Source organism: Leuciscus leuciscus (assembly GCF_965113295.1).
Source record: "Leuciscus leuciscus genome assembly, chromosome: 3".
NCBI lineage: Eukaryota > Metazoa > Chordata > Actinopteri > Cypriniformes > Leuciscidae > Leuciscus > Leuciscus leuciscus.
This window is the reverse complement of record NC_138727.1, coordinates 43968058-43984746: the sequence shown is the minus strand read 5'-3', so window position 1 is coordinate 43984746 and position 16689 is coordinate 43968058. Positions and strand designations below refer to the sequence as shown.

Genomic DNA, 16689 nt, shown 5'->3' with positions numbered 1-16689 from the left:
TATTAGTTGAGGTTTCTTGCACCAAAAAGAGCCATAGTTTAGTTTTACGTTACCATTTCTACCTTGTTTTTGACCCTTAGAAATAAACAGAATGCTTTTCTATCGTACCTTTAAGACTTCTAAAGGTAAATGACTTCTGTTGTGATTTGCTAACCTCTTCTTATGTGAGTTAAGGTGTGGTCATGTTTATCATTGTGCTGTGAATTTCTGAAGGGCAAAATGCAGTAATTTCAATAGAAATCCACACATTCTGGAATTTTGCATGATGGCGAAATATTTCCCATTGTTCTCAAAAGTGTGCACAAAATTTGTATTTATGCATTGTTTTATTTCTGATACGTTTTAGTTGGAAGTTCAACATTCAAAAGTAATGGTCCCATAATGTTTGCAAAATTATAAAATGGAATGTTCCCTTAAAGGTAGGGTAGGCAATTTCGGAGAGGCTAGCTATAGCAAGCTAGCTTTGAAAGCATAAGACCCCACCCTCCCTTCAGAGCATCTCCAAAGCAACACCTGCTTAAAAACACAGAAACACACACAGCCAGAGCAGAGTTTGCAAAGCATCACAAGAGACCATGTTAAATTACCTCATGTCTCAAAGCACATTTTTTTTTATTCTATTATTGATTGCTAACGAAGAGTTTCAATCAGTATAATAAAAATGGTTTATGAAAAACATGACCTACCCTACCTTTAATGTTTGCACAACCAATATATATATACATTCATAACTTAATGGGGACATTAGCTAAACATTCTTAGAACATTGTTAGCTGGTTGTGACCTCACCTTAACAGTGCCCCCACTGCCAAGCTGAAACCCGAATATGCATAAGTATGTAAAAAGTAGGCTGCCGCGTGTTAATTTTCTGATATATTCCTTTTAATCACATCCATATCCATTACATTGAATAACAGATACTTTTATGCTAGTTGTTGTTGCTTTTACCATAACTAAGACTAACCAACAGACTGACAACCAGAGAATCTGACAACCCTATGAAATTCTTGAGCTTCTTGAGAGGAATCTCCCTGTATAATGTTAAGTTTACCTAAAGGACATTCATATGTGGAATGAGCTGTACATGACCTCTAACCCTTTTGGTGCAGCATTCAATCATACTAACAGCTCTCCTGCATGGCTTTCCAAATCCATCAGCTAGTATACTAGCTAACTCCCATACTGGCCACTGCCCGACCCTGGCTTGTGCATTCTCTAATCTATCAGACATGCCAATTGGATGTGTACACTAAATGCAGTCATCCTCAAATGCCTTCTGCTTAGACCGGCTAATACAGTACACACACCCTAAATTCCTATGCCCCTGAACTGTAAAGGCTCTATCGCATGCCTGGAGAGAAATCTATTCATGCCACACACTCAACGGGAAATGCCAAGAGCAGCTTTTCTACAAATCCATGCTCCCTGTGGATTCTGACGCAACTTGGGATGCTATCCATTATGTGCATAATAGTTTTTTTCTGTTAAATTCTTCTGCTACTATATATGTGGATGGGGTTTATTAAAGGGTGTTTGATGCTTGATATCACTGGGTTATTCTATGATTTAGCGTTGTGGATTTGGTGTCAGGTATTTGGTGCGTGTGAACCCTTGTCTCTGTGTTAAGAGACTTATTCTGGGCCAAGGAGACACATGCACACGCATTCCTAAGAGGAAAATGTTGGGGTCATTAAGATTTTTTTTTTTTTTTTTTTTTGTCTCATTTGTTAACATTAGTAAATGCATTAGTTAACGTGAACAAATTATAAGCAATATATTTTTACAGCATTTATGAACTTTTCTTAATGTTAGTTCATTATACAGTTACAATTGTTCATTGTTTGCTCATGTTAGTTCACAGTGCAACTAATGTTAACAGATGCAAGTAAACATAGAAATTGACATTAACTAAAATTAATAAATGCTGTAGAACTAATGTAGTTAACATAATGTAACATTATTGTACATTTATTAATTTAACAATTTAAACAAATAGGCCTGAATTTCTATTGAACTTTGTTTATCAAGAAAGAAAGAATTTATATATATATATATATATATATATATATCATGGGTTCGACAAAAATATTAAGCAGCACAACTATTTTCAACACTGATAATAATAAGAAATGTTTGTTGAGCACCAAATCTTATCTTCTTTTGAATGGTAGTGTATGTTTATACTGTGTACCAATATTAAATTAAGACTCCAGTTATACAAGTAGAAAAATATGGCTTGTTCTGATTAAAATGAACATTTCATTCAAAATAATTGAATTCTGTCATTGTTTACATAATTCTTAAACCTATATGGTTCTTTCTTTTGTGGAACATAATGTTGGCACTTCTCTTGTCCATACAATGGAAGTGAATGGTGAAAATGTGCTGTCAGACTGTAAAAATGAACAAAAGCACCATATAATGACCATACACGACTAAAGTAGTCTAAATCTTTGTGTGAGGAAAAGAAGAATTTGAGTTATTCATTAGGAATTTTCTTTTCCAGTGTAGCTCTTAAACCTCAATCATGTTCAACGAAGAATTTAAATAACCATACATTCAAATTTGACTGCTAGGATGAAGTGAAAGAATCATAAGATTTCAAAAGACTGGGAAGTCATATAGACTTGTTTTTTGTTATATTTTTCAAAGCTTGATCACCACATTAACATTCACTTTCATTGTTTTAAAAAAGCCTTTTATTTGTCTTTTTGTTGTCTACGGAAGAAAGTACAGGTTTGGAAATGCCAGAAAGATGAGTAAATGATGACAGAATTAGATTAAGTGAGGTGCCTATTCATTTTGCAATCACATGACCAGAACAGACCATGAACTCAGCTTACTTTATGTAGGTAACATCATCTTCAAACAGACTTATGAGGTATTGCATGTGTAGCAGAAAATGAGTGTAAGAAGTAACACCATTTTTTTCTCTCTCTTTTCTATGTCTCCCTGCCTCTTCTTGCTACACTCCTCAGTAAATGGAGTACCCAACAGCCAAATCACTACCCCCAAATCCGCCAAATCCTCCAGCTCCTCCCCAACCAGCCCCCGCAGCATGCGCAACTTCAAGGTAAACCCGTTGGCATGGCAACTCTGTGCTGCTAATCAGTTTACAGACAAACATGGCTAGTTTTAGAATAGATTATTTCTTCAAGTCAAAAATAAGATCAGGCTTCTGGATGCTGACGCATGGATGATAGCATAGCATCATAACACTCTCCTTCGTGATTAAGAGTTTAGTGATGCCAAATTGAAGCAGTTGTAACACCCTTAAATTTCAAGTTCAAGTGATGACACTTTATCAGAATATGCTAACTTCTCTTTTTTTATTGCAATTCAGGGGGAAAAAAGGATTTAGAAAGTCATGTTTTTTTCTGCTGTCTAATGTTTTCATACTTTTAATGATAAATGCAAGCTTTTATTTTATTTCTATGTTGTATTGTTTCAATTATGATTAGTTGTTTTATTTCTATGCAGTATATGACGTCAGTGATGTCTCTATACACAATTTTATCTAGACTATAAGGTCGACAAATTTTGAAATAAAAATTGAAAGAGTAAATATTTAAAAATATGAAATGAACATTGTTTCATTAAAGTATTTAGCTGAAATATGTTCTTTGACTTGTCAGCTTATCAATATACATTAATACATTGTTATCAGTTTAGTATACTATTGCATATGTTGTATAAGAATGTAGGTCCACTATTATTAATACACTATATAAACTTCTACAGTGATATTATTAACGTACTATGGCGATTATATTATTTCTCTTAGTTACTTATAGTTCAAGATTGCAGGTAGATTTGTATAACCCTTATGGGAGTTCCCTGTTACCCTGTGCAAGGTGCATAAAACACTTGAGTTTTCAGTAGTTGTCTCTATAGAGGTCGTTTAGTATCAGTGGATTTCTACATTATCTGGTAAGGACATAGAAATCCGCTCTGAAAGACCTAATCAATTCTATTCTTGGAGGCATTGTGAATTGATGCATTGAGATCTTGCTGAGATCTGACTACGGCACACTGTAATTTAACCAAAGGTCAAAGTCAAGTACAATCATAGCCTCGAGAACTCCTGGTGTTAATCTGCTTAACTGACCTGTCTGTCAGACAGTAAGCTTCTTGGTGTACGGGTGCTATCCTCAAAGCTTTTTGAAGAAACGCACATGGAGAAATTTCATGAAAAGGATAAACTTTCATTCATTCTTTGAGAGGATCTAGTTCTATATTTAGTAGTGAATAGTGAGTTATTTGGCACACACTAAGTGAACCAAATGAGATCTTAATTGTTTTTTTGTTTTTGTGTTTTCTGAGAGAGCAATGCAATTAAACGGAGAAAAACACCTTAGTGATCTCACATCTCAACATGTCACATATTGTGCATACTCAGATTTACTAACATATTAAGTCTACAATCAATATTCAGACATTTTGAATTTAAATAAATGCATACGATTTTTTTTTTTACCACTATTATGCATTGGGAAAAAACTACAAGGGAAATTATTTGTAGTATTGTACGCCATAATTTTTTATATTTATTTTTTCTAATATGAACTCTGAGATGCACATCTAAAACAAAGTTAAATGTTAGTTAAATAAAATATAACATATACTTCATAAAAGTCTACAAGCTATATAAGAACAGTGCATAAATTGAGAAATACGCTATTTTCAGAAGCCTGTGAATGTCTATCATGAAACAGCCTTTAACAAATTATTCATAATATTCCACCATTATTGTGCACTTTACTGAATATATGACTGAATAAGTGGTTTGATGGAAAGTTGCTGGTTCTTTGCACATTGTTCCTGAGATTTCAAGCTAATTTTAGTCCAAACGCGCCAACGTTATGGTTACATAAATATCTTCCCACTTGCCTTTAGTTTAGTTGCAACAAGCGGATAGGAGTCCCCCTCCGTCTCTCTGTACAGGTATTATGAAACTCTGCCTTCTGTAGCAGCATTCATATTAGCTGCAGTTCCTTCTGGATATTCAAGTCTTCAGTTGGGTATGATTGTGTGAGTCACTTTAATATCACAGTAGTTGGCTTTGTATATCATTTTGCCGTGCATTGGGATATTTGATTCCTTCAGGGTGGCATATAATACCCAACTGTTGCTTGTGTACCTAGAGGAACCCTGTAGCCTTTATTAAACCAGCTTTAACCAGGATGCTGCCAGTATTTGTCTCCATTGGCTTACTTAGTCTATTCTCACGGCACTGCCACGTCAGTTTAATTCTTGTTTGGCTGCTGAATCAAGATAACATACAGGCTTTTTAACCATGCTGATTGCCAGTCCATTTTAAATCTTTTAAGACTAGGTCCATTATTTTGTGTGTGAGTCGCACACAGTTTGTCTTTTAGATAATTATTTTTGTGTCCTCATCAACCATTTATTTCACTAAGGATGATGTTCAATGCCAGATGTCAGTATGTTGTTGATAAACTGATTGTTTTATTGTGAAGGTTTTGTATAATCGCATAGCTTCTATAACCATCTATGCTTTTCTTTTTTTAGTAGGGTTGGGCAATATAGCGAACATTCATGTTTTATAAAGTTCTGGCGATAAATATCACAATGATTTTAATTCACTTTTATTTGGCTTGCTTTGCAATCCTTCCTTGTCTAGCGACTTGTGAATATGAGAGTGTTAAAACTTGTTTTAGTATGTGATACTGTTAAACTTCAGTATCAAAAATAGTAAGGCAATGATGTTTGCGAATATTACTATTTGACCTTTCACCTTTTAATGCTTATAATAACAAGCATTTACTTGCCAGGAATACGAATTTGTGAATTAGAAAGGTCAATGTGTATTTTTACCAATAATGACTATTTGTAGTAAATGCACATTCAATAAACATGCAATAAACATGTTTTCATGTAAAGCTTGTTTTATGATTATTTTCACAAACACATTTGCCCAAATATTGCAGGCGTTCTGTGAGTCAGATATGAATCTGAAAACCTGAATTTTCAGAAGCCATTGCTATATTGGTGCATACAAACTAAACGTATTGTTTTTCCTTGTTCATTCTTCCCCGTTTTTCATTGTAAAAAACTGTGGAAAACATGCCTTGATTTAAGGATACAACCAATTTTTCCAGATTGGCTGGTAATAAATGTAAAAGTATAAGAATCTTTCATTTAGAAACTTAAATTGATCCACCATTAAGCTAAATAAAGTCTTAAGTATACTCCTACCTTGTATACGATTATTTACTTCTTATATTTTTTTAAATGCCCGGCTAAATTTGATGTTGGTTTGCATTAATGATTCATATATGGGAAAAAAACACTCTTAATCCATTTTAAACTTCATAAATATCATACGTTTTAGTTATATCGCCCAGCCTTACGTTTTAGTATTTAAATAAAATGTCTAAGGTGTTTTAATTGTTAAAGGTTTTTGAGACTTATTTTGTCTCTGTTTGCAGATTCCAGCACATCACTCCTCTGCAACCAATGTGAACGGCTCCTCTGAGACGCCCCAGCAATATAACAACAGTGTGAGCCCTGAAGGTAAGACGTCCACCCGCTATTCATCACTGTCATGCACTCACTCACTCACCTTGGATCTTAGTGTGTTTTAAGTCCAAAAGTCCCCAAAGGGCATTTCAGGGGCATGACAAGCTTTGCCGGTGAAAGTGCTGACACATGCCATTCTGTGCCACATTTGCTCAGGCACTCTCCCACTCGTTCACACACTGTGGTGGCAGTGTATGAGCAAACGTCCCTGCTCAGCAGTGCATGAGTCAGAATGACCTTCCGTTGTTTATCTGCATAGTGCACTAACCAAATTTGAATTGTTGGATGAGGATGTTGGGGCTAATCTGTTATTTTTTTTATTTATTTTTTTACAAAAGATCTTGTTTTCACCTGACACTTCTTATATTCTGAAAATATTTTTTGATCATATGGTATGAAAATTGTTGTTACGTGTTTTAATCTGATATGCTTAATGTGTTGGTTTATTCCCTTTAGTTAATGGAAACAGGAACATAGCTGCTTCTACTATTTCGGACAAGTACAAAATTGGCAAAGTTATTGGTGATGGAAACTTTGCTGTGGTTAAGGAGTGTGTTGAACGGTAAGAAAATGACTAGTTATAAAATACTTGCTTAAACAAAGATGTTCTTTCTGTTAAGATCTGTCAGAAAGAGATAAAATGGCCCTGGGGGTCAATAAAATTGTTGCTTTCTGTTTTTTCTCTCCCTTCTATGTTCTTTGTTGTTGTCTTGTTCCCTGATTAAAATACAGAAAGAAAAAGTACTATCTACATCTAGATTCAATACTCCTGTTCATATTTTTAAGCTAAAAGGTTCAAAAGAAGATCTCTTGTGCACTGAAAGGACATCAACCTTATAAATTGGTCCCTGAGGCTCTGAATGCACTCAAAACAAACCTTCATTATCCTCCTTGGAAAAAGTTTATTGTTCTGTTTCTTTCCATAGATCCACTGGAAAGGAGTTTGCACTGAAGATCATCGATAAAAACAAATGCAGAGGCAAAGTGAGTTGGACTTAATAGGAACTTTTTGCCACAACAGCCAATGGAGAGTGAACTGAGAAAATACCAGCCATTACTATTCCTTACCAGCAATAAAACTATATTTTGCATTGTTTTTAATTAATAATTCATATATTTTGTCCTTATGACAATGCATTTAAAGCTGTTTATTAGTTCTGGACCCTGGCTTTAGGTGGGTTATTGCAATGTGAATTATTTCCGCCCCAGTGGTCTGTGGAAATTTTGGTCTGTTTAATATTGCTGATTAGATTGAGATTTTATTCATTGCCATTTATCCAGCCTGCTGCAGCTCTTACAGGTTATAAGAGAAAAGCTAGCCAACACCTAACACAAATGGTCTAAATGCAATCAGTAGATCTTCTGAATGCTTCAGAATAGTTTTTTTTTATTTTTTTATTTTTAAATGATTTAACAATACACCTCTGTGTTTTAACACTATATGATCAAAACTATGTGGACAATATCACATCCATATGTCGTTTTTATACTCCTCTGAGAAGTATTTTCACGTTGGAAATTTGGATTTGCTCCTATTTGGACACAAGAGTATCAGTGAGGTCAGGCACTGGTGTTTGGCAATGGCTTGTAGTCGCCATTCCAATTCATCCCGAATGCATTCAGTGTGGCATTAAGGGTTTTTTGTGCAGGTACAAATCATTTCTCAGTAAATCTTTTCTTTATGGATGTCACTATTGCCACAATGCTGGAATGTCACAAAATGCTATTAAATTATGATTTGTTTTCACTAGAATCACTAGAACCTGTTAATTAGAAGGGGTTGTCCTCATACTTTTATATGAATGCTATGTAAACAGCAGTTATACTGGCGGCCAATGTCTCAATCTAATTTCAGCCTGTGCTTTAACCAAGGAAGTTAGTTTCCTGTTTGCCTTGTTTCCTGCAAGATCGAACCTCAGGAATTCATGTGGATTTATGCCTCGGCAGCTAAAGACAAAAGACTGCTGAGAAATGCTGTATGGTTGGGAATTTGTAGTGACACATGCTTTGAACACCCAGGAGCATCTGATCGAGAATGAGGTGGCGGTGTTGAGGCGTGTTAAGCATCCTAATATCATCATGCTGATTGAGGAGGTGGATACGCCCACTGAGCTCTATCTAGTCATGGAACTTGTGAAGGTACTGTTTGTTAGTCACCTCTTAAACTGTATCTCTCAACAACGCACATTTACACGTGTTCTTACCACACCATATACTATGTTGCATTTAAAGACAACATAAAAAAATACTATTCTTTACTTGATAAATGTCTCCGGTCTTATTGTGCATGATTCATTGGTGTACACTGACAAAAATTATTTTGTAAATATGTAAAACTTTTCTCTGCTTCTGAAACTTATGAATTTTATATAATTCTTAGATTTGTTTATTGAAACATCATTTGATATATATTTTTTTATATCATACACTAACAATCAAAAGCCAAAAGGGCCTTAACTGTATTTGATTAAAATGCAGTAAAAACAGTAATATTGTGAAATACCATTGCCGTTTAAAATAACTTTTCTATTTTAACATTTTAATATAATCATAATTTCTATGATGGCAGCCCTTGTGGAATTTTCAGCAGCCATTGTGGAAACCATGTTACATTTATTCAGGATACTGAAAGTCAGCATTAATTAGAGATATAAATCTTTTGTAATATTATAAATGTTTAATGCACCTTGCTGAATAAAAGTATTCATTTTCTAAAAGTATTTTCATTATTCCCAAACTTTTGAACGGTAGTGTTTGTATAAAATAAAACTAAACTAATAATATAATATAATATAATATAATATAATATAATATAATATAATATAATATAATATAATATAATATAATATAATATATAATCTAATTGTCACAAGACCTCAGCACACTGTTTCCCACACTGTTTCTGTTCAGCCAATCAGTATATATATGGATGATTAGGAGGCCATGATGGTTAGAGGCCAACAGGCAAATTTGGGATTTTTAATGACCACATCAGGACCTCGGTTTAATGTCTCATCCGAAGGACCGTGCTTTTTGACAGTATAGTGTCCCATCGCTATACTGGGGCGTTAGGACCCACACAGACCACAGGGTGAGCACCCCCTGCTGGCCTCACTAACACCTCTTCCAGCAGCAACCTAGTTTTCCCAGGAGGTCTCCCATCCAGGTACTAACCAGGCTCAACCCTGCTTAGCTTGCTGGCCAAATCGAACTATCTTATCTTCAGAGGCAGAACTTCTGCCTCCTTGCCGTAACCAGCCCATTTGATGACAATACCCTGAAGTCACTGTTTCAGGGCGAATTACCATCACCCCGTAGACCTCTCAGACACCTCTGGACTGAACTGGAGGATGCTATCATCCGGTGTCTGGAGAGGGTCTACCCCTGGTCCAGGACACAGCTGGACCCAGAGTCTGTTCCACCACCATCGACCACGGAGGAAACGTGTGAGCCCCCCACAGACGGAGAGCCACCACCCGCCGTGATACGTCAGCCAGTGCCCGAAGATAAGAGGTCAGCGCTGACCCTCGCGTAGGAAGAGGAGCTTTCCAGTGTGTCTGACCAGGGGTGTGAGCCCACAACATCAGTGGCCGAGGGAATTTTGGTGGATTTTGAGACTGAGGGCTGGCTGATGGACTTTAGCACGGAGGTTTCGTCTCCCACCCCATTTCTAATTTTTCATCGCTGTTCCTAGACAGTACCATAGACTGTATGAATTCCTTCTTGTTTTCTCTGATTGTTACCTTCGACCCTGTCTAGCCTTAATTTGCCTCCATCACCGCCCTGCTCAGCCAGTTCTCCAGCCCCGTCTCTGCTGGAGGTTGTCAGCCCTTCGCCATCTCCTGCAATGCCAAGCAGTCATGGCGAGCCGCAGGTCCTGCAACCACCATCAGCGCCTGAGCGGATAGATCCAGTGGCTCCGCCTCCATCCTCAGATCGTCTCGGCCCGTCGACCTGTTGACTCCACCAGAACCCTCTGCCTTTCGACTCTACCGGGTTCCCTCATCCCACCGGCTCCCCCTTGGTCAGTCGTCACACCACCTCCACCATGGACTTGCAGATCTTTCGCAACGCGTTCCTCCACCCCTACGGCTGCAGCATGCTCCTCCTTCCCTTCGGGTACACCTCGGTCCTCCATCACACCGGCATCGCCTCAGTCCTTGGGCAGCCTGGCTCCTCCTCAGACGATAGTCGCCGTGGCGTCTCCTAGGCCTCCTGTGCCAGCGATGTTGCTCTTCTCCATCGGCTCCACCTCTGTCGGTCGTCCCCCAGTTGACGTCAACCTCTACTCCCCCTTGGCTCCTCCCTCCCTCCATCGGCTTTCCGTCTGCACCTTGGGTTCCATCGGCACCTCCTCCATCTGTCGTACCCCAGTTGATGTCAGCCTCTACTCCACCTTGGCTCCTCCCTCCCTCGACTCTGCAGTGGGCTGTCGTCTATGGGCTCTGGGTCTGTGAGGATGCTCCTCTTGCCATCCCTTCGCCATCTCCTGATACCAACCATGCACCATCTCCACGCCCTCCTCCTAAGCCTCCGCCTTCACCTCTTCAAGCTATGAGGTCACGCCTTCTGGGAGGGGGGTTACTGTCACAATCCTCAGTCACCAGACCTGGGCTCGTCGTTTCTTGACTGAACTTCTACCTGACGACGTACCTATGCGATCCTATCTCGGACTGTTTCATCTTCAGTCTTCTGTCTTCTGTGAATAACCATTATCCAGTCAACTCTAATCTCAGCCTGCAACAGATAAGACCTGTCACTTTCATGCCAGTTTCACCATAACTATCTGCAATCCAAAGACTCACCTGCTGACATCCTGTGTGTCATTTAATAAACTCTATTCAGATAATAACACCCGTGTCTGCATTCTTCTGTTCCATGACTATAATATATAATATTTTTCATGATGCAATAAAATCCCCATGTATAAAATCAGATCCAACATACATTATTAGGTAGGTCAAATGCATTGAGAATTCTTTGTAATATTGTCAGCAATATTGCACTAAATGGCCACTTTTATAGACTGAAAAAAATGTTTGTTGTCTCTAGTTGAAAGTGTGTTTTATACAAAATATATATTTTTTTGTTATTTGTATTGTCATTTGTGTTTCAGGGTGGAGATCTGTTTGATTCAATCACCTCCTCAACAAAATACACTGAAAGAGATGCTTGTGTGATGGTATTCGACCTGGCAGCAGCTCTCAAATACCTGCACAGAATGTGTATCGTCCATCGAGACATCAAACCTGAGAATCTGCTGGTATGAACACATCTTGCACAGAGACTATGGATCTAAGAATACTTTAATTCACACATCTTTGATACACACAGCAATATAGAGACACGAAACCTGTGAAGAAAAAACTGCACTTTGTACATGAAAAATTACTTAAGGTACATTATGTCAAGAGGAAATAATGTAAATCCTGGTGGATAAAAATAACCCTTTTGCCTCTTTCACTGTTTGTCGTAGGTGTGTGAGTACCCTAATGGTACAAAGTCTTTGAAGTTGGGTGATTTTGGCTTGGCTACAGTGGTTGAAGGCCCGCTGTACACTGTTTGCGGAACACCCACTTACGTTGCTCCAGAAATCATAGCAGAGTCAGGGTAAGAGTCATTGATTTTTTTTTGATTTTCTTATAATCAAAAGTGTGATTGCTATGGAACTTAAGCATGAATATCTGTGTTTAATAGCCTTTAAAATGCTGGAGGATGAATGTTATTGACTGTGTCTTTCTATCCGGGCATCGCTGCAGTTACGGGCTAAAGGTGGATATCTGGGCAGCTGGAGTGATTACCTATATCCTCCTATGTGGCTTCCCACCTTTCCGCAGGTAACACTAGATAAAACTTGCTCAGTCCTTCATGTTAAAGTCAGCATGAAACAGTAGTTGCGATAGTCTTTTCTTTCCAATAGTGACCTATATCCTAGTGAAAGGGAGGACCTATATCCTTCTCGGACAAGAAAAAATGTAGGGTGGGATTTTGTCCATCAAGAATTGATTGGATGGTTGGATCATTATGGTTTGCTATTGGTCGATCTCATGTGAGTGACAGGTTGTCCCGCGGTCGCGCCAATAAACACGTCATCAGAGTAGAGAAGAGATGTTATTGCAAGTGGAAGAGGAAGTTATTTTGGTTAAAAATTACCAGGACACATGAAATAAAAAAAATAAAAAATAAATTAAAAATAATAATGTGCACGGATAAATATTCCATAAAAAAAAGAATTGTCCATTTTGATTTCATGGTGACTTTAATATACTAGAGTGTTTAAAAGTCTCATTTTGTTCATTGCGTAGTGTTCATTAAATATTGTGTGTGTGTCTGTGTGCATTGCATTTGTTTTTGTAGTGAGAATAACCTTCAGGATGACCTATTTGATCAGATTCTGGTAGGGCGTTTAGAGTTCCCTTCACCCTTCTGGAACAATATCACTGATTCTGCTAAAGTGAGTACAGACAAACACACATTTTGACACATGCTACATTCTTAAAATGTACTGTTTCAATCTCACTCATTTATCTCCACATTCTTCATTCTTCATCCTGTATACTCTGTCCTGACTGCTGCACTCCACTTTCTTTCATCCTACTCACACCATCATCTCATTCACATCCTCCCCCTCTCACACTCAGCCCATCCAGCTTTAGAACTGTTTTTGCATGCTAGGTTTAAAACATCTTTCTCTTCACTGAATGGCAGAATGTTTTGCTGTGTTTGCAAATGTGAATGTTTTCATACACTTTAACATGTTTATCACATTTCAATTTAGAAAATTACATTTTATGTACAGTATATGGGGTGTATATATGTGTGTGTATATGTATGTGTATATATAAAAATTAGGAGTGTAATGGTACACAAACAATGATGAAGTCATGGTTCGGTACGGGTTCCGTACAGCAGGGGGAGAAAACTAAACATAAAATTGCTGCTTTTTTCTTAATTAAACTATGCACATATACACATTTGTTTTTAATTAAACAAATGTTTATAAGTGTTTAAATAAATTATATTATAATAAATTTTCTTAAGGATTAAAAAAATCTATCTTAGCTAATGCTGTAAACTATATGTGACCCTGGATCACAAAACCAGTCACAAGTCACACGGGTAAATTTGTGGCAATAGCCAACAATACATTGAATGGGGGAAAATATATCGATTTTTTTCTTTTATGCCAAAAATCATTAGGATATTAAGTAAAGATCATGTTCCATGAAGATATTTTGTAAATTTCCTACCGTAAATATATAAAACGTTTCTTTTTGTGAGTGAATGCAGCACAATCACGAACATAAATGGACAACTTTAAAGGAGATTTTCTCAATGTTTCGCACCCTCAGATTCCAGATTTTCAAATAGTTGTATCTCGGCCAAATATTGTCCTATCCTATGATGTATACATCTCAAGTTAAAAAAATTGACCCATGTGACTGGTTTTGTGGTCCAGGGTCACATATGGGGAGTCCCTTAATTACACATTGCTCAATAATCATGCTGTAAATTGCAAATAAGGCAGGTTTTGCATTAACTTCTAAATCTAATTATAAAGTTAATTTTCTACTCCAATTAATTGTAATCATTTACACAGTGGCTGTCATAGCTTGTTTTCATGACAAATTTATTTAAACACATTAAATAATCAAGACATTGCTTACAGGTTAAGTAAATATAATGAATTGGCTAATATAGTGCATATACAAAACTAACCTACTGTCGACACTAAATGACTGAGGTAAATGTAATGCTACTTGAGATATTATTATTGATATTGATATCTTTCCACAGTTGAAACACTGGTTGAGAGATGTAAACATATCAGTCGATCATATCTTCTTCTGAGCTTTTTACTGGTAACAAACAGCGTTGCATTGCTGTATGCGAAACAATATTTGTTTCTTGTCCTTTTGTGTACCTTTTGAATGCAACAAATGAATGATCATGATGTGTTTATACAGGAGTTGATTGGTCACATGCTCCAGGTGAATGTGGAGGCCAGATACACAGCAGAGGACGTGTTGTCTCACCCCTGGGTCACTGTAAATGTGAGTGGAAAGGTTAAGTGGTGTATATGTTTGATTTGTTTTTGCTTTTTGTCAATATTGTGGAGTTGTGTAATGCATATGCTACACTAAAGTATCACATTTCTATATATATCAAAATCAAAATGTATTTTAGGCATTGCATGTTGAGCAGCATGGATGGCCACAACGGATTCACTCGCACACTTACTCATAAAACATTATTGATGTAATTTGAGCTGTATTAGAGGTGGTTTTGATTTATGTTTCAAATATATTTTCAAACTGAAACCTACAATTTAGTCAATATGCCCTGGTGGACACAGTTACAGTATATTGCTCACCATTAGATTGGCCTATCTTAATCCACTTCAATAACCAACAGGAGGATGCTGCAATGGAAAACAATATGAAGATGGAGGTGGCAGGTAAACTCAAAAAGCACTTTAACTCTGTGCAGAAACAGAGCAACACTTCCCCTGGAGTCTCTGTTCTTGTGGTGAGCACACACACTCACATATGAGAAACAGTCTGTCCATCATTACTGCAGCTGTTGTCACCTGTTAATATTCACTGATTAAAAAAAAAACCCCAATGTCATCCTCTTGGTCCCTAATGATTAGTACTTGGATTACACATAATTCCAAAGCATAGCGTCACTGAAATTACAGCCACTGTGGACACCAGCATCAAATCAATCAGTTTGTCTCTCTCAGCGCTCATGACTTACATAACTGCTAAGTCTCAGAAAATATGAGAGATTATTGTATTGCAAACAAGCACAGCACCAAATATTGCAGAGCTATGAAATTGGAAATGACTTCAGAAAGCATCACATCAGGCGCAAGTAGGCTTTAAAGATCCCGTTCATTTTCTCCATAAAAAAAATGTATTTGACTTTAAGTGATAATGTATTTCTTCAACACACCTTTCAACCATTTAACACAGACCTACTGAGTCGTGTGATTTCAACTTTTGTATTTAAAATAATTAACCAAAACAAAAATGTGTTTAATTACGGTGACCGGGAGGGGACATGTTCGGTTCACTTGGAAACCTGGAATTATCGGAAATGGCCACGACAAAACTATGATCACGCAGGTTGTTTACACTTAACTCGTGGCCATGAGAAATAGATTTCGTTCTCTCAACATCTCATCTGGATCTCAAGGCCACGACTTTATATCGCGTGACCTCGACATAAGGATGCCGTTACCTCAAAAAAATTATCTCTTGGCCATGAGATAATATGACGTTCCCACAAATTAATATCTCATGGCCACGACATATTATCACGTTCCCACGAGTTTATATGTTGTGGCCACGACAAAACTAAGAGAACCGAACGTGACCCCTCCCGGTCACCATATTTAATAGCCAAATTCATGGTTAAAAACTACAACCAATCAGAGACTTGTAAAACTTAAATCCCTCAGCAGCGGTTCCCTTTAAAGCCGGGGACACACTTAACGACTGTAACGTAATTTGATACTTACGACTGATCATGCCCAAATGCGCCGAGTCGCGTTCAGTCGGTGTTCACAGTCGGTGTTTGAAATCTGCTGTAGTCGATGGAAACAGTCTGTAAGTGTGTTTAGTTCAGTCTTAAAATGTTTCAGCTAGTCGTTAAGTGTGTCCCCGGCTTAGGTCAAGGATCCATTCACTTTGAGCTGTTTACTCATATATTTGTATATATTTGAATATATTGCTATACTTATATTCAATGACTACAAGTCATTAGTTTATTCATGTGATGCAAAGCTGAATTTTCTGCATCATTACTCCAGTCTTCAATGTCACGTGATCCTTAAGAAGTCATTATAATTTGCTGATTTGGTGCTTTGGCATTTCTTAGTATTATCAATGTTGAAAACAGTTGTGAGTAATATTTTTGTGGAAACTGTGATAAATATTTTCCAGAAATTGTTCAAAAAGAACAAAACCAAAAATGACTGATACCAAACTTTTGAACGGTGATGTATATACATCCTGTTAAATACAGAAAAATGTGCAGTAAGTGCTGCTCTCTATAGTGCCTCAAAATGGCTGAAGGACTCAAGGGAGTCATAATCCTTTTATTGTTTGGCTGAAGCAGTACTTTATGAGCTCAGAGAGA

The 16689-nt window shown here is 37.2% G+C and overlaps 1 protein-coding gene across 6 annotated transcripts in view; it reads left to right on the top strand.

Annotated features, from left to right (window-relative positions):
• dclk2a (doublecortin-like kinase 2a) overlaps positions 1–16689 on the top strand; it is a 54515-nt gene that overhangs the window by 32250 nt on the left and 5576 nt on the right. For 4 of the 6 annotated variants that reach the window (XR_014204195.1, XM_082163221.1, XM_082163220.1 and 1 more), the window contains exons 6-17: positions 2979–3073; positions 4897–4944; positions 6453–6537; positions 7000–7105; positions 7470–7527; positions 8563–8682; positions 11660–11806; positions 12020–12153; positions 12303–12380; positions 12901–12997; positions 14511–14597; positions 14959–15072. Coding sequence is in view for 5 of the 6 variants with exons in the window: in XM_082163221.1 (XP_082019347.1) it covers positions 2979–3073; positions 4897–4944; positions 6453–6537; positions 7000–7105; positions 7470–7527; positions 8563–8682; positions 11660–11806; positions 12020–12153; positions 12303–12380; positions 12901–12997; positions 14511–14597; positions 14959–15072 (1169 nt within the window). In the remaining variant the exon portion in view is untranslated. The remainder of the gene's footprint in view (positions 1–2978; positions 3074–4896; positions 4945–6452; positions 6538–6999; positions 7106–7469; positions 7528–8562; positions 8683–11659; positions 11807–12019; positions 12154–12302; positions 12381–12900; positions 12998–14510; positions 14598–14958; positions 15073–16689) is intronic. The other 2 variants (XM_082163223.1, XM_082163222.1) reach the window with 1 other exon arrangement.